The sequence below is a fragment of the Mercenaria mercenaria genome, chromosome 3, assembly GCF_021730395.1.
Source record: "Mercenaria mercenaria strain notata chromosome 3, MADL_Memer_1, whole genome shotgun sequence".
Taxonomy (NCBI): domain Eukaryota; kingdom Metazoa; phylum Mollusca; class Bivalvia; order Venerida; family Veneridae; genus Mercenaria; species Mercenaria mercenaria.
This window is the reverse complement of record NC_069363.1, coordinates 65,036,590-65,058,094: the sequence shown is the minus strand read 5'-3', so window position 1 is coordinate 65,058,094 and position 21,505 is coordinate 65,036,590. Positions and strand designations below refer to the sequence as shown.

The following is a 21,505-nucleotide window of genomic DNA, read 5'->3' as shown; positions in this document are numbered from 1 at the left end:
TGTATTTTGTGGAGGTAAAGCTAATATCAGAATGTAGATAGAAGTTGATCGAATTCTTTTTATTCAAGGAGCATTATGTGTCTGCCATTGTTCAGCTGAAAAATGATGCATTATTTAATAGCATGACTAGTTGAAAGATATAAATATTTTATAATGCCATGTGTTACGGAAAATTTAAGTTCAGTTTTGTTGTTTTTGTTCTCAAGTTTCGTGTTAGCTATATGTGTACCAGTATTACTATTGTCACAGTATTAAAAACTGTTGGAAGAAAACTTGGTCTTTATCAGTAATTTCTTCAAGGATGAGTTAAATCCTTAATATTGTACTGTTCATTTTTTCAGGACCAATACCAGTTTTGCTATAGAGCGGCCCTCGAATATTTGGGCTCATTCGACCACTATGCAAACTGACTGGCGGCCATGCAGGAGCGCCATGCGGCCCTCAAATCTGACTTTGATGTTAGAAACAGCACAAGTACAACATCACTAGTTCGTAGGAGTAATATCAAATCACAGACAAGAAACAGTGAAGTGGCATTATAAATTGATGTGTATATTAAAGTGCTGACGTGTGAGCATATGTGTAATCTACTATGTTCAGTTTATGTATTTTTTCTTCTTATACATTAAGTGTAAATATGCCAATTATGGACAACTGTATCTTGATATATATGATACAAACCATTCAAGATTTGAGGCTGCCATTTTGAAGAAGCATTATGGGAAGTCCCAGTGAATTCTGGGTAATTTTCCTGTTGCTTGATTTAATTACCAAAGTCAATGGGCATGGTGCTCTGCAAGAAAACACACAATTAACCTAAAGTAAGAAACTTGACTATGTGTGTATATATGTGTAAAACACAATATATACTCAAAATATGTAGACACATTTGAATTTCTGTGTTCATCACAATCTGCCAATATAAGAGACTTACACAGTAAGCTTATTTGTGCTAAACAGACATATGACAATTTGTACATGGAACTTTGATATTTATATTGATAGATATTCCACAGGAAACTGTTCACAGAGGAAGTTGAACAAAAATGGTGCGCGATATCTAGTATTTCCAAGTTTTACACGTGTACTAAATATACATGTGAATAAGATGCTGTGAAATAGTTGACCTTCTTATGAATTTAGGTCGCATGTTTTAGGAGTAGATATTTACCCACTAGATGTTGTGTTACAACTTTCCTAAAGTTCAACAGAATAAAGACTGTTTCATAATTTTGAACAGAGCTTTTTGATGATGCCAAGAGTACCAAAGGGAGAGAACTCTTCAAGAGATCATTAAAGCAGTGGATTTCTGCAATATAAGCTTTACACACTTTCACCAGAAGAAAAAGGCAACAACCACCGATGTTTATAATTGAATCAGTTTATATATATATTTAAAGTTTTCGTCATTTTTAGCAGAATGAATGATGGATTTATACTCTGTATGAATTCTTGTGAAGTGGATGTATTTCTAGTATATAGAAATCTTAGTATTTTGTATCCATTTCTTTAATGTGCAATATTCATTCGGATAGTATCATGACCAATATTTGTAGTTTATTACTTTTGAAGATCTGGTTTTTTTTTTTCTCTTGGACAAACAGCTGTACATTGTGAATAGAATGTGCCACTATATTTTACATGAAATGAATGTCAAACTGTCATTAATCTGTGTGCCAGTCTACTATTAATTTTTTTTTTAATTTAAAACGGCCTTGGTGGCAGACAGCAAAAATACTAGTCTTTTGAAGGGAAAAAAGTAGACAAAATATTTTAGTAACTGACTGGTTTTAAATGAAAATTATGGATGCCAGTCATCTTAAACATTGTTAAATCTGAGTACTAGTTGGAAGTTTGGGTACTGGTCTGTTTCAATAAAAAAGTAATTTTATATCCCATTTTTTTCATGAACAATAAGTAATCTTGCATTATATAAACTCCCTAGTAAATTTCATTGAATGATGTAGACTGGGCAATGTTGACATTATGTAGATAGTAGATATTTACCATATACAATTTTACACATTTCTTAATAATACCCACCGAGTCTAAAATGGCCAGTACTTAGTATTAAGTATGCATGGACATTTTAAAATAACCACATTCTTATTTTTTGTTTTATTATAATATTAACAGCGATATAGAGAAAAGGCATATTTGAAATTTATTTATCTTTGATGTAATATACAACTGATGGATACAGTATATTTCTTTTTTCTGAAGTCATCACTTTTTGTAAAAATACAGTACAGTTGTGAGCTATTTCCTGTTTTCAGAATTTGGTTTTTAAAAAAAAAAAAATACAAATATTTCCGTGTATGAGCGTTTTTCAATAATAATATTGGTCATGCATGTGTGTATATTGGTATAAAAAAAGTGAAGCTTTGATGTCAAAATAGTCAAACTTTCAAATTTGTTTGTGAATTACCAACCACAATATTGTAAACAGATCAAAATCACTCCTTTGTTATAACCCTGTTCATCCTGGAATTCATTCCTACAAGGTCTACATGTATCTACCAGATGATTATTGCTAGGTTAAGATTGAAACAAACAGTGAAATCGTGTCTTACCATAAGGCTAACAGAATTAAATAGTAAAGTAATGTCTGACTTTTAGGCTAACAGAATCAAACAGTAGTGTGTGACCTTCAGGCTAACAGAACCAAATGGTAAAGTAGCAACTGACTGTTAGGCTAACAGAACCAAACAGTAATGTCTGACCACTAGGCTAACAGAACCAAATGGTAAATTAGCACCTTACAGTTAGGCTCACATAACCAAACAGTAATGTCTGACAATTAGGCTAACAGAACCAAACAGTAATGCCTGACAGTTGTGCTAACAGAACCAAACAGTGAAGTAACATCTGACAATTAGGCTAACAGAACCAAACAGTAATGCCTGACAGTTGTGCTAACAGAACCAAACAATTAAGTAAAATCTGACCTTTAGGCTAACAGAACCAAACAGCAATGTAATGTTTGGCTAACTGACAGTTAGGCTAACAGAACTAAATAGTAAAGTAACATTTGACCATTAGGTTAACAGAACCAAACATTAAAATAATGACTGAAAAGTGCATTGGAATCATAACACATTGAATACATTGGTTTTTGTCTGGACCAACAATCACGCATTGATATGTTTTTATATTGCCATTAATTGTAGGTAAACATGCATTCCAGTGAAAGTAGTGAATTTAGGAAGTTGTTGGTATTCAAATTCATAGAAATAACTTATTTATGCCTACAAAACTTAGTTGTTTTAAAATTTGTGTTTATTTATTTCACTGAAACTGAAATGACTGTTTAGAAATAAATTGATTTGGTGTAAACCAGCTCAAAGAAAAGCTTAAAAATGAACTGTGTAAGTTTATAATTATTGGTGGGGACGGGGCAACTTTGTCTATTTTGATGTTGAATAGCACAACTGATGTACATTTTTTATTCGATATGTATTTTGTGGTGTAAATGGGTTCATTTTCTTCACATAGGTAATTCTACAATTACCAGGAAAAAATTAAACAAGATTGTCACATTTTCTCTTGCATAATGTAATTAATTAATGCTGTTGTGTGTTTGATTGCTATGTACAGTGTTTGTTGCCGAATTCTCAGCATTAGGAATATGTTCGTGTTATATACGTTTCTTATCTAATCCTTACAAGATTGGGAATTGTGCAGATTTCACCTTTATTTTGCAATATTACACAGCGCTAAATATGTTTCGCAGTAACTTTGTTTTTACATAAATCATTTTTATACATTATATTGATAAAAGTTTATTATATTTTGCGTTCATTAATTTTTTGTTCAGTAGAATATTGTTTGAAAAATTATAGATTTTGACTATAATTAGTAAACATAATGACTTCATAGAAATGGTACATGAGAACGACATTGTTACCTGTATTTGATAGATGAACAAACCTGATTTACGATAGTATTGTATCGTGCTTGTATAGTCTATTTATGTTTCTGTTTCTCCTCTTAAGAAAGAGTATTTATTTTTTACTAATAAGTATATGTTGTTAGTTTACGATGTTAGAATTGGTATGAAAGGAGCAAAACTTCATTCAGTGGACACTGTGTATTCACATTTTGGAGCTAGCAGTACAACATTTATGAGTATTTTTCATATTTCAGAGGTCATGTGAATTAGGCCATGAATACCATTTCAGACCGGTTCAAAAACGAGGTTTTGATGACTGAAAAATTTTCATATTTTTTCATAAAAAAGTTCAAGTTTGTGTACATACTTGCAGGTCTCAAATTTTAAACTGAGAATTGGTCTTGGTAAACGTTGCATAACATATTTTACAACTAAACTTGTTTGGCCATTTTCCTCCAGAAATCCTTATGTTGTTCAAAACCAATTAGCTGAAGTTTAATACTCTAAAATGTTTTGCAAATGGTAAATGAAATAAAAAGAAAAATGTTTCTAAATTTGAAAGTGATCTAAAACCGTATTTATTTATTGATTTGACTTACATCACCATATAAAGACAGTTTCAGTGCTGTACTTATTGGTCATCAGTGGTGTAGCTAGGGCATGGCTGAATGTACAAACAAGATAGCCTTGTGTTGTCTTACACTTTAACTAGTTTGATAATAAATATCAATGTCTACGAAACAAACAAAAAGGTCCTAATACTTGCAAATCCGAAGGGTTGTATGGAAAGTTGTCATAACTGGTATTAAATAAAGAAGTTTTCCATTCAGCCATTAAATCATGACTTAGGTCCATGTTTTACATGATGTAGACGGTGCCTACAGCACGTAGCCCCAGCTATGCCACTCTTCAAATTTTATGGGTCAAAGTAAGATCTTATTTTGTCTAGAAACAAGTGGTTATTATTCAAGGGAATTTCATTTTTTTTCCCTTACAAAATAGAAACAAGTGGTTATTATTTCGTGCAGTCTGATATAATTAATTTGCCATCTGAATATATGCATGAGAATCAGGATTGGAACTTGGCAGGTCTTTGGTTTCAAACTAATTACTGTTTTCGTAGGGAAATATGTAATTACATTGTCTGAACGTGAGAACAGTCTCTAAGTTCCTTGTCCACAGAAAATGATTTCAATGATCATATTAGGTAAAAGGAACATGTCTAAAACCTTGGTAAAATTTTGTTCTGAAAAACATCGACCATAACGGCTTCTATCAGGCCGATAATGTTTTCATAGTTTAGTGCAAAAGCATACCATCTGATTCATAATTGACTTCAATTTTCAGAATGGTTTTAGCTCTTTTCAAATTATGTAACAGACTGGCGTCATGTTTATTCGAGTTGTGAACTGTAGGGTTGAATTATTGGCCTATAGATGGCTTTATAAAGTTTTGCCATCCCAAAAAAGTATGTGTAAAGTACAGTGTATGTAGACATTAACACAGTTCATAAGAAAGAAACAAATTTTGTTGAACATGCGAAAATGAGTTTATTTGTAAACCCTGTGAATGAGAACTGAGCCAAGCTGAAAGATATTTTATTGTTAAATCAAGTTCTCTAAATATTAGAGAAATATTTCTAAAGGAAAAATAATTTCTGAAATTTGTTCTTAAAATTTTGTATACAATATCGTATTCATTCAGATGTATGGAAGTTATACTTATAGTTAATCAAAATTGACAATCTAACGTTTGTCCAACAGATAGTATAAGGTGTCTTTTTTCTTGGTTCAGCTAAACAAGAAATGCTTATTGTCTCTGTAGTCCCATGCTGTATGTTGTATTATATAACTGTTGTCCTATTTTGAACGGACAACTTCACTGAAACCAATTTACAATAATAGCCTTTACTCTTTTTGATGTATAAAGTTTGTTTACAGGCCAAGTTGAACATTACTCTGTATTTCTAAAAGCTTATTAAATGTCTGTTGATATACAGAGCTGTCCAAAAAACTTCTTGTAAAGCTGCTATGATGTAATATTTCAGAGTTTTAAAACTTCATGGTATTTTAAAGTTTTTTTGTGAAATTAATATGCAGATTTTTGTTTACAGTTATTTTAATGAAGATGTTATTAAATAAGTAAATTATTCCATTTTCCTAACTTAAACCTGAAACGGATATTTCAGACTTTAAAATGGTGTATAAGAGAGAAAAAAAACAGTTTTGAAATATATTTCCATTTGCAGTAAATAAGTGTTATTTATTTGTCTCTGCTGTTGTGATATAAACACGAGTATCCAACATTTCCAGTTTCCTCCCTTTGCTTGGCAAGGTCTGTTATTTCAACAGTGTCTGATACAACTAAAATATCAAGAACTTTTATGGAAACAAAATATGCTACAGGAATTGCATTTACTGCAAGTTGTAACTATTTTTAATATTTCTTTTGGAGTATTGAGATAATTTCATTCTGGTAAGATATTATAACCTATTAAACTTAACCTGTAGTCTTTTTAATAGGGATATGAATATTGAAGTATTGTAACAAAGCAATGCAATATGTGTAGAGATTTGACAGTGTGTTCTGGAGTGTGTGGGTAAATGGTTATCTCTATATATGTACGTCCTAGTCATCTAATGATGAAATAAAATCTCATTTGACAGGAATACCTCTTGTTTTGTTATTGACTCCGGGGTGATAAATTCCGGGTTAATGGGGATGGATTTGAATGATCAAATGTTCAGTTTTGAGATGGGTATAAATCTGTTGAGTTTTAGTTGGGGGAAGAGAGTATATATAAAAATTTATTACTTATATAAAGGCCTTTCTATGTCCCTTTGAAAAGGGGACCATTATATGTCTGCCTGTTCACTTGTTTGTCTGTCTGTTCGTCCCAAAAAGTGCAATTTACCTTGTGCATTATCAGGAGCAAATCACCACCCTTGATGTTTAGAATATGGAAAGTGGACACGTGTCAGTGGTCTAGTTGGTAACATTTTCTGACAACAAAGCCAGGGGTCCCAAATGAAATTACTAATATTGAAATTAAGAGTCGTGTGTACATAGGGTGCTTTATACCTGGCACACCAAAGAACCAGGAAAGCTGGAACTGGAGCATATTATGTATCTTGCATAATCTTCCAGCTAAAACCTGGAGGTGTCGCCACTGGTGACAATAAGCTTACAAGCAAGTAGAAAAGTGACTGCCTTTGTTCATTGCCTTACAACCCTTTATGGTCAGTACTGAGAATTCAGTTAACTTCATGGCCTGGACCAAAACAGTTACTGTGCAGGGATATGAGGTTTTAAATGTAAAAACAAAATGAATGGAAGTTTTACTTCTACATTGGGATACACTACGCTGTGAAAGCCCAAAAAAGACAGTCCCCCTACGAATATAGTGTTTTCACAGTATGTATTATTCTCACAGCACAAAAATATCATGGTGAACTTTTAGGATTGTTGCTTGTCCCTCATCTTCTACAGTTTGTTTATTTTCAAGCATTCGCATCTTGATAACATTGGTTACATTGAAATTCTTATTAGTATTCTGAAGGGCATTCAGGTTGAAAATGATGCTCTTAATGTTTAGGGTTTTCCAGGATCTGAAGTCGGTTTTAAAAGGATAATACAAAATTGCACTATAGTCGTATTTGCAGCAAGTTTGATTAATAGTCTGTAGAATAAATATTAGATCTGGAAAGGTAGGATGTAGCTGGATATGAATGAGAACACTTTTCAGGTTTCTGCCATTGTCAATGATATTCGAGTATATTTGAAACATTATTCTAGGGCAATATACCAATAGGTTTTCATACTAAAACAAGTCCTATCTCAACTCTGTACTTGTGTAATAAGCTAGTTTACGACCCAGTATGATCCGGCGTGTTGAGCATCACGGCAGGCGTCGTCGATGATGGCGACTTAAATATATCAAGATAATATAATGAAAAGATAGGTCCATGCAAACTCGATGCAACAAGTAAACCTTTTACAAAATAGTCGACATGGAGTTTACATTGTCAAGCAGGTCATGCACTGAAGATCTTACGCTGTCTAGTAGATCACGCACTAAGGCTGTTACGTTTTCTACTTGGTCACGCATCGAGGATGTTACGTTGTCTAGTAGGCCATACATTTTGGATCTTACGTTGTCTGCTAGGCATTGTCTAGCAGGTCTAGCAATAAGGATTTTACATTGTCTAGTAGGCCATGCACTTAGGGTCTTACGTTCTTTAGTAGGTTACACACTGATGATCTTACTTTGTTAAGCAGGCCACGCACTAAGGATCTTACGTTCGTTGTCTAGTAGGTCACACACTGATGATCGTACGTTGTCTAGTAGACCACGCACTGAGGATCTTACATTGTCTAGTAGGTCCCGCACTTGGGATCTTACGTTGTCTGGTAGGTCACGCACTTAGGTCCTAAATTAGGATATTACGTTTTCTAGTAGGTCACGCACTGAGATTTACGTTTTCTGGTAGGTCACGCACTGATGATCTTATGTTGTCTCAGTAATAGACCACGCATTGGGGATATTACGCTGTCTAGTTGTTCAAGCACTGAGGATATTACGTAGTCTAGTAAGTCACGCACTGAGAAACTTATGTTGGCTAGTCGATCACGCATTGAAGATTTTACGTTGTCTAGTAGGTCCCGCACGAGCGTTGTCTAGCAGATCATGCACTGAGGATTTTACGCTTTCTTGCAGGTCACACACTGAGGTCTTTATGTTGTTTTCCTGTATGTCACGTACTAGGGATCTTACATTGTCAGGTAGGTCACGTACTCAGGATTTTATATTGTCTAGTAGGTCACGCACTGAGAATCTGACGTTGTCTAGTAGGTCACGCATTGAGGATCTTATGCTGTGTTTGGTTGGTCATTGATGAAAATAGTAGAAAGAAGGCTGTACAAAGACCTTAGCTTTGGGAGAACTCCTGACTCAAGTCATCCATTTGTTGACCAGTCCAGTTATGCTGTAATTTGTAAATTCAACATCTTTCGAGAACTTTGTCGAGGGTCTTCGCAAATACCATCACGATCATATTAGTTTATATGTTTCTGTTGTTTTCTGTCCATAGAACATCATGAGCAAATTGAACAAGATGGGTGTCAAGCGTCCTATAGGAAAGCAACATTCCGGCACGTAGCTTCATCACAACCGTGTAGAAGCGTATATATGGATCTGCCTAGAAGTAACATATACCGGTACACAAAAATACAAAATGCACTTGTAGAGTAAAAGATAAAAGCAACAAAGACGAAAGGATGAAATAGGCCTAAAGTGGGACACCGCCTTGGTACGTTGGTACAACTGTTGAGTATAAACTTGTTAATGAAGCACCAAACCTGACTCATAATCCACATCATATTTTAATGTATCAAACGTTGTCATTGGACACTGCGCAATGGTACACGAATGTATGCTGTGTAAAACACAGAAATGCCCTTGTAATTTTATATTAAAAACGAAGCCTAAAGGACCATTTACCAGGGTACTTTTGCAGAAGACAAGATCTCCCAAGGTTAGCTTTCAATTCATTTTTGTATGAGAAAGCAAAAAGCTATAAACAATTTAATAATGACTGACACCACACAGTTGAATATTCATTCAAATACTAATTGATAAAGTGATGTGTCGTTTTAGTGTGGCTCTCGCAGCTCTGTGTCTGCTAAATAATCCGCATTTATAATTTAACAAGTGTTTGTAACATCAAAGTGAATGCGCAATAAGATGCGCATTTACAACTCACAGATTCGCCTTTAAAAAGTTAACATAGATAAGTAGATAAGTAAAATTGATGTGTCTCGTTCATGGAAACGGACCGATAAAAGTGGATAAAAAGATCTTTTACATACAGGTTAGTTTCCGAAACTTACACAGGCGTTATTCCGTATATAAGTTGTCTTAAAGTAAAGAAGGTGTAATGAGAGGGAATTTCAAAAAAAAAAATACAAGTTGCTTCCTTGATAACAACACTTTTTGCGCAAATGGCGTCGAAAATTCGCGTTTCAGCCTTGCCCTAAATAGCTGTGACGTTGGCCTTTTTACGACGTTTTTACAACAAGCCCATTGAAACCTGCTAGTAAACGGTGATGTGATTTTCAAATATGCTTTCCGACTATTCGCCGACAGAAAGCTTACTTTATGCAAAAATCGTGCCAGAATCTTCAGTCTACGATATTATTGCTTTCGAGCGGAATGAGAGTGTAAAAACTGTCGCATAGATTCAAAATAAAATCCTCATTGTATTTATTTCTTTATGGCGTGTTGCATTATCAAATAGTTTCAATCCGTTGCAACTGTTTCATAAATAGGTAAATACAATTTTTCTCAGGAATCCGGAGATATTAGTTCGAGCCCGACTAGCTACAACGCTCCATGAAGTGGGAAAGTTGTCCATTACTTGCGCAGAGTGCCTACTGGTTAGAAACTATACAGACAGGTTGTGTAAGCAGACCGACGTGACATAATTGAAAGGTTGTTGTGAAACGGCGCGAAACCCTGCACAACAGATGATTATCAAACTTCAATGCATAATTTATTTCATGTCCGTACTCTTTTTAACGTCTGGCATTAACTTCACGTCGTTTTGACTGTGTGTATTTCGGCCAACTTAATAGTCAGAATTAGATCGGGATAATTGTTGTTCTTTTTTTATGGTTTTACGCACGTTTTCGTCAACATTTTATGTTTTTACAAGCACTAAACTCGTTTCCCACAGTAACTTGCAACTGTTCCATTGAAGAAAATATTCACTGATAGAGTGACTGTACCGGAAACCTTAAACGGGAAATACTCTAAAATCTAAATTGCATATATTTGTTAACCATGGTTGTTTTTTTTTTCTGTGTTAAAAAGATAAGCTTGTATTATGTTATGTATGAAACAAAGAGCCATCAAATATGATTGAAATAAGAAATGAAGTTAGCAATTAATTATGAATTATTATCATATCCCCCTAGCTCCCGTTTATTCATATTAATTTTTAACTTAACCTTTCATAATATATACTCCAGTTCAGTCATAATCACTTGGTTGTGTTTCGAGCTAAAATTGAAATGACGCCGATTAAAAATACTCACGTTATTCAAATTTGAAAAAAAAAATACACATACTGATTAAAACGGTAGAAGTTTTTATCTGAGTGTTAAATATGAAAGGCTGACAAAATATTAGCCATATTTTTACTCTATTAACCAGATAAATATATAATATGTTTGGCTTTAAGAGTTCATTCGGAACATATATCGATATTTAAAATAGGCAGTAGTTATATCCACACAAGTAAATATTTAATTGTTAAATATGACGAAAAGCATGATGCTAAATGAAATCTTCAGCATACAAGCTGTTTACCGTCAACGTTTTAGAACGCAAAGACGTGGCGTCGTCAAGCATAAAGTTAATGTTGTGTTGTCTTTTTTTTTTTTGTTTGTTTGAAGTGTTCAAAATAAATATGGTAAAACTAGACCTTAACAAGAATCATCCATTTAATATATATGGATGATAGAGTTCCGCAATTGCAGGTTCCGGAGATAAACTGTCTTGAGAACAAAGCTTTATATTTAAAGACTATTAAATGCGTATTCCTCCGCGATGTACTGGTCAAGAACTCATGTTTTTTTTTATTGCCGATAACAATTTCTCAAAAAAATCTAAGTCTTGAAAAATATATTACGGTTACATTTTAGAAACTTTACGCCTGCGATGGTACACAGTTTCTTTCGCATGAATGAGCAAAGGACAATTGAATGTCTGAAGTTCTTGCCTGTTTTCACAGTTTTCACAGTGGCAATGATAATGATACTGGAAGCTGAAAGTTTAGAACTCAGCGTAGCAACCAAGTTGGGGAGAGTTGTAGGCGTCAACGGTACCGTGGAATTCAACGGCGAAACAAAGAGTTTAACGCGTTTTCTTGGAATTCCGTATGCGAAACCGCCTACCGGAGACAAAAGGTTCCAGAGACCGGAGCCGTACGGCAATTATACACAGACTTACGACGCAACATATTTCAGACCACATTGTATGCAGAGTGAACTTGCGAACCCGTCTGTAAAGTACTTCGGAATGAGCGAAGATTGTCTGCATTTGAATATATTTCTTCCTGGTAATGCATTGCCTTCTGAGAATAAATACGCTGTGATGATTTTCATTCATGGCGGGAGCTTTACTCATAGCGGCGCGGAAGTATTTTCCGGGGACAAACTCAGTGCTTTCTTTGACGTCATAGTAGTAACATTAAATTACCGCCTTCATACATTTGGATTTTTAAGCAACGGGACGGCCTCTTCCGGAAATATGGGCTTATAGCCAGTAACTTGCAATTAAGTGGGTTCATGATAATATTGCAAATTTTGCAGGTGACCGTGAAAATGTGACTTTATTTGGAAATTCTGCGGGTGCGGCAAGTGTTGTATACCAAGCACTAAACCCAACAAACAAGGGTCTATTTCAGCGTATAATTACCCAAAGTGGAAGCGCACTGGCTATATGGGCACAACAATATAACTCGAGTGAAATGTTTGCAGACTTTGTGTCCGAAGTAAACTGTAGCGTGGAACGGAATGTATACGAGGACATTTTAACGCGTCTTCAGTTAAAGGCCGCGGAAGAATTAGTTACAGACCGGTTCGGCCCTGTTGTAGACGGAAGTTTCATAACAGAAGATCCTTTAGTGACATTTTCTCGGGTAATGGTGGACAGCTCGTCTCCATTGAGTTTGTTTACCGAAGTCGACTTTTTGTCCGGTGTACAAAGTAAAGATGGCCTCTCTGTACTGGATAGGATGTTTCCTTTCGATATTTCTAGAGGTGTGGGCAGAAATGTGTTTAAAGACATATTCATTCCGGAAATGTTATTCCATGTGTACGGCAGAGCAGTACCCCAAGCTTTAGTACAGTCCATTATCTACCAATATACCGACTGGTCAAGACCTGATGACACTAAAATAATTAGAGATAAAATGCTAGATATTTCATCCGACTTTGCATTCTTCGTACCAGCAATAAACACCATCAAGAAGCACCAAGTTTTGGGAAAGCCTGGCAAAACGTCATACTTTTACGTATTTGAACATAAGCCTCCCCTCATGCCGGCCCCGTATTGGCTACAAAGTGCAACACATGCCATGGAGCTGCCGTATGTGTTTGGGCTGCCAGACTCGATGAAAGTTGCTGCAGGATATCCTCCAGACTTGCAACTGGTACTTCCTCCACTAGAGTTGCAACTCTCTTCTATCATCATGACAATGTGGACGAACTTTGCTAAAACTGGGTAATTGGTGTTTCATATATCTAGCTTATTAATTGAAAAGTTTTCTCAGCATCTTTTCTATATTTCAGACAGTGAAAAAATTACAAACTACATTGTATAATTTCTAAAATTGATTCCTCGCGACATTTTTTAAAGAAATTTATCGATTCTTTTACTCAACCATCAGATCCGTTTTAACCCTTACCTTGCTAAATTTCTAGAATAAACTGGTCCTTCATTCAAATTGGGCTGTACCACTTCTTATTCAAAGGGGTTTCACTGAAAATTTACTGACTGAATAGCGAACAGTGCAGACCATGATCAGCCTGCACGGATTTCCATTTTTAATTTTAAAAGTATGTTGTTAAAATGTTTCCTATATATACATATAGTTAACTTTACATATTCTATATATGTATTTTTTCAGCATATTCTTTATAAAACTACCTCATGCCGCGGATGTTCTTGGTCCCTATTAAGTTTAATGGAGTCTAAGTGTGATTGTAGTTTACTGTTATATCGGGCCAGTCATATTCACTGAGCGCTACTTATGTTATACATTACAGAAACCCGAACATACCAGTTTAGATCAATGTACCACAATGGCCGCGATATGATATACATTCTCAGACATATCTAAAATTTACATTGAATATGACGTCAGACTCTGTCAAGAACCATTTTGTGGCGTCACGTATGGAATTCTGGACAAATCTTGTACCTTTGCTGGAGAAATGTGAGACGAACGTGGACCAAAATTATACTGAAAATCAACATTTTTCTCAAGCACATTCTATCAATTCAAAAAAGAAAAAATATCTTAGTTCTGTATACTTAGTATTTATCGGAATGGTATTTATATACATCTGAATGTCTGAGTATATTGTTTCAGAGGATTACATATATCCTAGTCGGTATTATTTATAGCTTTCGAGATTTTATGTTTATGAAATAATTCGTCATTTAAAACTGAGAGATACAGTCCAACATATATATATATATTAGATTTTACAGTTTTTTGAACCGAGCACTGAACATTTTGTAAAACATTTTGCATAACAGCATAATCTAAATGGTAAATTTCTTCTCACAGTATACATTAATATACATTCATTTATTGTTGACAAAAATACAAGTGTACGGACTACGCATTTCTAACCGGAAGGCGATGGTACGATTCTGACGTAATAATTTACTACTATAAGTAGTCTAGATCACTGCTTCCAAGCAAACTATTAAACGAACATATAGAATAAACAGATAGGCCCCCACATCAATGGTGTCATGCGATTGAAGAATTGATCCGCACGCATTTAGATTAAAAAAGACAGCGAATTTCATTAATTCTGCCACTAATTGTATTCCGTAGAACATTTTTGTTGGATTGCAAAATTGTTGCAGTAACAAAGAAGAACATTACTGCCGTTAAGTGTATGGTAGAAGAAGATGGTTGAAATATTATTTCCCAAATAGCTCACTCTATAGGCATTTCAGAAAAGGCCGTCCATAACATTCTGTGTGACTGTTCGAAATTAAAGGACTGTACTAGCTGGGGTCTCTGACTTTGAGAGTAAAATATACGAGAACCACATCTCTTGTTTGTATTGATTTTTGGCTATATACCAATAAAAGAATTTGTTCTTTGTTTAATATAAAATTCAGCTACGTCTGGTCCATTTTTGATACAGTTTCTAGATTTTCACTCCGTCATAGACCTATTTTCCACAAGACATCCATGCGTTTGCTTCAAGAAAACGAAAAGAAAAAGAGATCACAGAGCTGATCTTGGCGCCAACCATTTAGCCATTTTTGAATGTTCCAAATTTCAAGACTAGCTCAAGGTCAAAATAAAGGTCAAAGTTCATTTCGGAACACAGGACTGTGCATGTGGTCTATGCATGTGGTCCAAATTTGAAAGCTGTAGCTTGAAAAAGGTGAAAATAGGTCACTTGATCAATTTCAAGGTCAAAGTTCATTTTGGTACACAAAACTATGCATGTGCTTTAAATTTGAAGGCTGTACCTTAAGAAATGTGAAAATAGATACTAGGTAAAAAAGGGTCAAATTTCAGTTCAGAACACAAAACTATGCATGTGGTTCAAATTTAAAGCCTGCAGTTTGAGAAATGTGAAAGAAGGTCACTAGTTCAATCTCAAGATCAAAGTTCATTTCGGTACACAAAACTATGCATGTGGTCCAGATTTGAAGACTGTAGCTTGAGAAATATGAAAGTAGGTCATTAGGTCGAAATTAAGGTCAAAGTTTATTTCAGAACACAAAACTATGCATGAGGTCCAAATTTGAAGCCTGTATCAACAAAAATGTGAAAGTAGGTCACTAGGTCAAAATCAAGGTCAAAGTTTATTTCAGTATACAAACCAACACACTGGCCATAGCTTTCGCAGAAGCGGTGGTTCCAACGCAGCGGCGGTGGAGGATTCGTCGCAGAAGCGGTGGAGAAATATGCTGACTGACTACATTTATGCTGTCATCGGTACGTTTTCTAATGACCTTTTCACGTTTGACTGAAAACAGCCAGTGAGACAGAAGCCCACATGTGTACTCTTCCAACCAGAAACACTTGTTCAGTGCAATTCTTTGTCATTAATGTAAACACTTCTGTACAGTTTGACGAGGGGCTGCCGTTTTTGTAGAATTCGCATTAAAAATGGAAAAATCTTGTACAAAACGACCCCAGGCCCCGTGTTCACAAAACATTTTTCGGTCTCAGCTGAGTTTGAGTTTGAAATTTTAATATCAATTTTACTAAAACTTAATGGTTAAATTCCAACTGAGACTGACCATCATTACTGGATAGTCACTTGAAAATAGTTATTAACTTAAAATTAGTTTCATCAGCCATTAAGATATAAATGACAAATAAAGTTTCATTATCAAACTCAGCTGAGACTGAAAATGTTTTGTGAACACGGGGCCTGAGCACGTTTGCAGCAAAACGTAAGTACGGCCCTGTCAAGCAAAAACTATTTCTTCGTAACAGGTGAATTTTCATTACATGCATATGAAAAAATCGACCAAAAATGATTCCAACGCAGTGTGCGGTGGGTACAGTTGCAACGCATTACGGTGGATCTTGTTTCTTTAATGTTCGTTATGGACTTTTAACTTAAGTAAACAGCATTTTCTTGGGATTTTGATAGGGGTAGGTCCATGAAATCACTTTGACATCAGCAACAGAAACTTAATGTTTAGTAATAATATACTATTGAATGCACACACGAAAATCTTTATTTTAAACCATAATTTTTTTACTAAATCAACTGCCAAATAATAAAGCCGTGTTCTTTCGTACTAAATACACCCCCCGATTATGATTATTGATATTAAAGCATGAAGGTTTTCTTCATTTTCCTTTTCCCTTATTATATACAAAATATCAACTGACATCATAGAACAGACCAACTTATCTAATATACAAACTGACAGGGTTTCTGCTGTCCCTTTGTTTTTGCCACATATAATATCGAAGTCGGGTTTGCATTGGAGTGGGGGCGGGAGAGTATTCTTCAACACACTGCACATGCTGCAAGCATTTGTCATTTTTATAAGTTTTTAATCATGTTTTAGCATATTTAAGTATGTTCCCAGCTACAATTTTTCTTCAGTTTTTATAGTAAGAATAACTGAAATGAGTTGATTCCTTGTCGTCCTCTTGGCGCTAGAACAAGGAGTTAAAGGTCTCTTAATATGTTTGATTGGCGCTGTGACAGTTTTCAGAGGAAAATGAAGATTTTGTCTTTCATTTTTTGTAACATTTCTTTCTGCTTGTCCGTTGTTAGTGATTTGTACTCTGTTTCTCCGTTTATCTTTCAATGTTAAACTTAAACATGTCAAGATAAACATTACTGAAGATAAGGCCATGAATGTGGCGTATGGCGTTAACAGGCTTTTCTTTTGATTTGACCTGGTAACCTAGATTTTGACCCCACATGACAAAGTTTCGAACTTGACCTAGAGATTTTTAAGATAAAAATTCCATGCACAGTGTGTCTATCATGTGATCGCGCTACGTCATTTTGAGCTCGAAAGTGGAAGTACAAAGGCAAACAAAAATTGAAAATTTGGGCGTAAATTTTTTAATCTATATATTGTGTTTATATCGTGCATATGACTCGAAACCTATTTGAAAGTGCTATCCCCGCGATTTCCCCACCAAAAGCTTTTCGTTTTAATGCTATTCTTGTTCAGTTGACTTGCACATTTAGCGCATACTGTCGAAAGTGGTTGAACATGAATAGTGTTAAAACGAGAAGGTTTTGGCGGGACAATTGTTGTACCGGGGCTAGCACTTTCAAATAGGTTTAGAACGATGTACATGATATTAACACAATATAAAGAATAATAAACTTACGCCCTGATTTATCATTTTTGTTTACGTTTCCATTTTCACTTTCGGGCTCAAATTTAAATCACGTAGCGCGATCATGTGATTGAGCACACATATGTAAGTTTGTATCAAAACCAAGCATAAATGAAACGGCTTATATGACAGAGGGCCAGAATAGAAAATTTGCCTCATTCAGGGGTTGTATCTCTTGCAATCTGACTAAAGTACATATCCTATCACGCTACGCTTAGGATCTGAAAAAGAGCTATCGATAACCTCGTTCTGACGACCTTTCCGCTAGCCAATCAAAAGCTAAGTTACAACATTCTGCAAGCTTAAAAAAGCCTTGGTTTTTGATATCTACAATTCTTATGTCGTAAGAGGTCGGATAGCCGGTTAGCTCAGTCGGTAGGGCACTTGCTCTGTTAGCGAGGGTCCCGGGTTTGTACCTTGGACTGACTGCAAATTTTTCTTACTCTTTGACATTCAAACAAGTCGTCAGATTGGTTAAAATAAAAATAGATTTGCGAAAATAAAAATAGCAATATTAGAAATCCAAAACATACTGAAGACGAATGTGAATGGGTTGTTCTCAGATCTTCGTTTAGAAAATCAAGTACTTTAGTCAGATTGTATCTCTTGAACATATGATGGAATCTAGCTGGTTTTCTGTAGGAACCGAGATCTTATTGTGACTTAATTTGTATGTAGTTTAAGTCGAAGGTAAAATGCCACTGCCATCATGTTCATAAGGTGAACATTTTGGCTCCTTCAGGAATTAAAATCTGTTGAAAATCAGGTCTCTATCGTATTCAAAAGGAATTGTGGACGGACGACGGACAGACAGACGACTGACGGACGACGGACGAAGGACAATCAAATAATCTCATCTTGTCACTAAGAAAAAAAAATCTAAACTTTTTCCTTGACACTTTGAGATTCTGTGGTAAACGTTTAAAAATAAACGGACCATATTGTTGAAGAAGAGGTAAATTAGCCTACTTGTAAAAAGTCTTAACTCAGTAACACAGCTGCTCAATGGCATTTTGTTAAGGTATGCTACATATTAGTAATTGTATTTAGTCAAGTTAGTTTATTATACGAGGTAGAAGTCGCATGTGATCAAATTAGAAAATTAATATTGTCACTTGATATTATGTATTTACGGATGTGCAAATCGATGTCATATTTATTTTACACTTTCAGTTTCTGCTGCTATCTAATGTCAAAGTGATTTCATGGCCCTACCCAATCACAATTCTGGGAAAATGCTGTTTACTCCAATTTAAAGTCAATAGCGAACATTAAAGAAACATTATCCACCGTAATGCGTTGCAACTGTACCCACCGCACACTGCGTTGGAATCATTTTTGGTTGATCATTTTGTATGCTTGCAATGAAAAATCGCCGATTACGGAGAAAACGTTTTTGCTTGACAGTGTCAGACTTTCAATTTGATGCAAACGTGCTCAGGGGTTGTTTTGTACAAGATTTTACCATTTCTGATATAAATTCTACAAAAACGTCAGTCCCTCGTCAAACTGTACAGAAGTGTTTACATTAATGACAAAGAATTGCACTGAACAAGTGTTTCTGGTTGGAAGAATACACATGTGGGCTCCTGTCTCACTGGTTGTTTTCAGTCAAACGTGAAACACTCGTTAGAAAAAGTACCGATGAAAGCGTAAATATAGTCAATCGGCCATATTTCTCCACCGCTTCTGCGACGAATCCTCCACCGCCACTGCGTTGGAACCACCGCTTCTGCGAAAGCTATGACCAGTGTGACCAATGCATGTGGTCCAAATTTGAAGGCTGTAGCTACAGAAATGTGTAAGTAGGTCACTAGGTCAAGATCAAGGTAAAGTTCATTTCAGTACACAAAACTATGCATGTGGTCCAAATTTGAAGGCTGTAGCTTGAGAAATGTGAAAGTAGGTCACTAGGTCAAGATCAAGGTCAACTCATGTCAAGGTTCATCCAGCCACTCAAAACTATACATGTGGTCCAAGTTTGAATGTTGTAGGATATAGACAAAAATTCTCTGTATAAGTCCATATAAACCATGTGACCCCTGGGGCTGGGCCATATTTGACCCCGGGCGGATAATTTGAACAAACTTGGTAAAGAACCACAAGATGATGCTACATTACAAATATCAAAGCCCTGAGCATTGTGGTTTGGACAAGAAGATTTTCCCTATATAAGTCTATATAAACCACGTGACCCCCGGTGCGGGGCCATATATGACCCTAGGGAAATAATTTGAAAGATCTTGGTAGAGGACCACTAGATGATGCTACTACCAAATATCAAAGCCCTAGGCCCAATGGTTTTGGACAAGAAGATTTTCAAAGTTTTTCCCTATAAAAATAAAATTAACAAAGGGCCATAACTCACTCAAAAATTGTTGATCCAGTCTAATTTTCAGGGGGCCACAACTAGGGTACCAATATATCATTCTGACAAAGTTTGGTCAAAATCCCCCCAGTAGTTTCTGAGGAGATGCGATAACGAGAAATTGTTAACGGACGGACGGACGGACGTTCTAACGAAACGGTATTTATGTGACACCCCCATTGTTCTCTCTATTGTTCTAACAGTCACATAAAAAGAAAAAGGTCACATAAACAGAACGGAATGAATGACATCAAAGAGAAAGTACCGTTATGCAGTCACTTAACCATCATTTCGCGGGCACGGAATGGCGGACGGATCACGGACGCAGAGTCATTTGAATAGCCCACCATCTGATGATGGTGGGTTAAAAAGGGATATTGAATAGTATGCAGTGAAATGCAAGTTAACTGAAGTCAAGTACGCTCATATTGCTGCATTTCAGAAACGGTCCGCAGAATAAACACCCTTCTTTCGTTTTGAAGTAAACAACGCGAAAACATGCGAATTCAAGCATGAAAAGTACAATACATTCACGAGTGAACTGATGCCCATTTGGTCCCCGGTTTACGCGCAAATGTGCTAAAATGGGGAAAAATAGGATCTATTTATAAGGGACTTTTTTCGATACACTACAGAAGCACATTATTGACCGAATTACAGTCCGTGTCTGATAACTTCGGAGTGACTATTTGGACGAGTCCAAGTCAGGAGGGTAATCGATAATTATCATTCTCTAAGTACACACTTTTATAGTACCTTTGTATACTACTAACTGGAACGCTTACTTTAAAGTAAAAGATTAGTTCAAGTGTAATGAAGTATTTCGACCCCCATAGAATAATGAGCCACCGGTCATTATTCTATAAAAAAGTGACCCCCCGGTCATAGTATTATGACCTCCAGATCATAGTTCTATGACTCCCCCACGTGAAGTAAACTGAACCTCACGAAGAATATTGACTCCCATAAGAAAAACGACCCCCGGTCATTTGGTCAAATTTAGTGATAACTCATGTATCTAAGGCCTAATTGCTGCATTTTATGCCCCCACTCGGGGGAGGGGGGGCATATAGATTTGCCCTTGTCCGTCCGTCCTTCCGTTTGACCATTAGCCCCAGATACCATCACTTGACACAGAAATCAGAGCATTCCGCAACGGGAAATGGGATTCTATTTCTAGACGATGTATCTTGGTGTATACATTTTTTTTTCAGGAAAATAACAATTCACAATACGTTCACAAAACACACCAGTGTCAATAATCCCTGCAAACTTCGGTATGAAGTAATTCTTCAGAAGAAAACTGCACAAGAAACTGCTAGCATAGAACTTAGTATTAATAGAAGTTGCAATACTTAGCAGTGACAGTAAAGTACGGTAGCGGCAACAATAGAAAGTAGTAGTAGTAGTAGTAGTAGTAGTAGTGGCAGTGGTAGTGGCAGCAGCAGTAGCAGCAGCAGCAGCAGAGGAATAAGTGACAGCAACAACAGCAGCAGCAGGAGAAGAAGAGGTAGATGTACAAGACGTATTAGTGGAAGCAGGTATAGTAGTATCAGTAGTAGCAGTTGTAGTAGTAGTAGTAGAAGTAGTAGTAGTAGT

General features: G+C 35.7%; 2 protein-coding genes across 18 annotated transcripts in view; both read left to right on the top strand.

Moving 5' to 3' along the window:
* Positions 1 to 6,561, top strand: part of LOC128555690 (receptor-type tyrosine-protein phosphatase delta-like) — a 292,697-nt gene extending 286,136 nt beyond the window's left edge. For all 17 annotated transcript variants that reach the window (XM_053538794.1, XM_053538798.1, XM_053538807.1 and 14 more), the window contains one exon: positions 342 to 6,561. In XM_053538794.1, coding sequence (XP_053394769.1) covers positions 342 to 410 — 69 coding nt within the window. In that variant the 3' untranslated portion in view covers positions 411 to 6,561. The remainder of the gene's footprint in view (positions 1 to 341) is intronic.
* Positions 6,562 to 11,174: 4,613 nt separating this feature from the next.
* LOC128555923 (neuroligin-4, X-linked-like) lies at positions 11,175 to 13,182 on the top strand. Its single transcript, XM_053539743.1, has 2 exons — positions 11,175 to 12,137; positions 12,229 to 13,182. The coding sequence occupies exons 1-2, from the start codon at positions 11,613 to 11,615 to the stop codon at positions 13,180 to 13,182; spliced, it is 1,479 nt and encodes a 492-aa protein (XP_053395718.1). The 5' UTR covers positions 11,175 to 11,612.
* Positions 13,183 to 21,505: the final 8,323 nt, after the last annotated feature.

Coding starts and splice junctions, on each gene's coding strand:
- LOC128555923 (XM_053539743.1), top strand. CDS start 11,613: ATGGTACACAGTTTCTTTCGCATGAATGAGCAAAGGACAATTGAATGT. Junction 12,138..12,228: donor CTTTCTTTGACGTCATAGTA/GTAACATTAAAT, acceptor CAGTAACTTGCA/ATTAAGTGGGTTCATGATAA.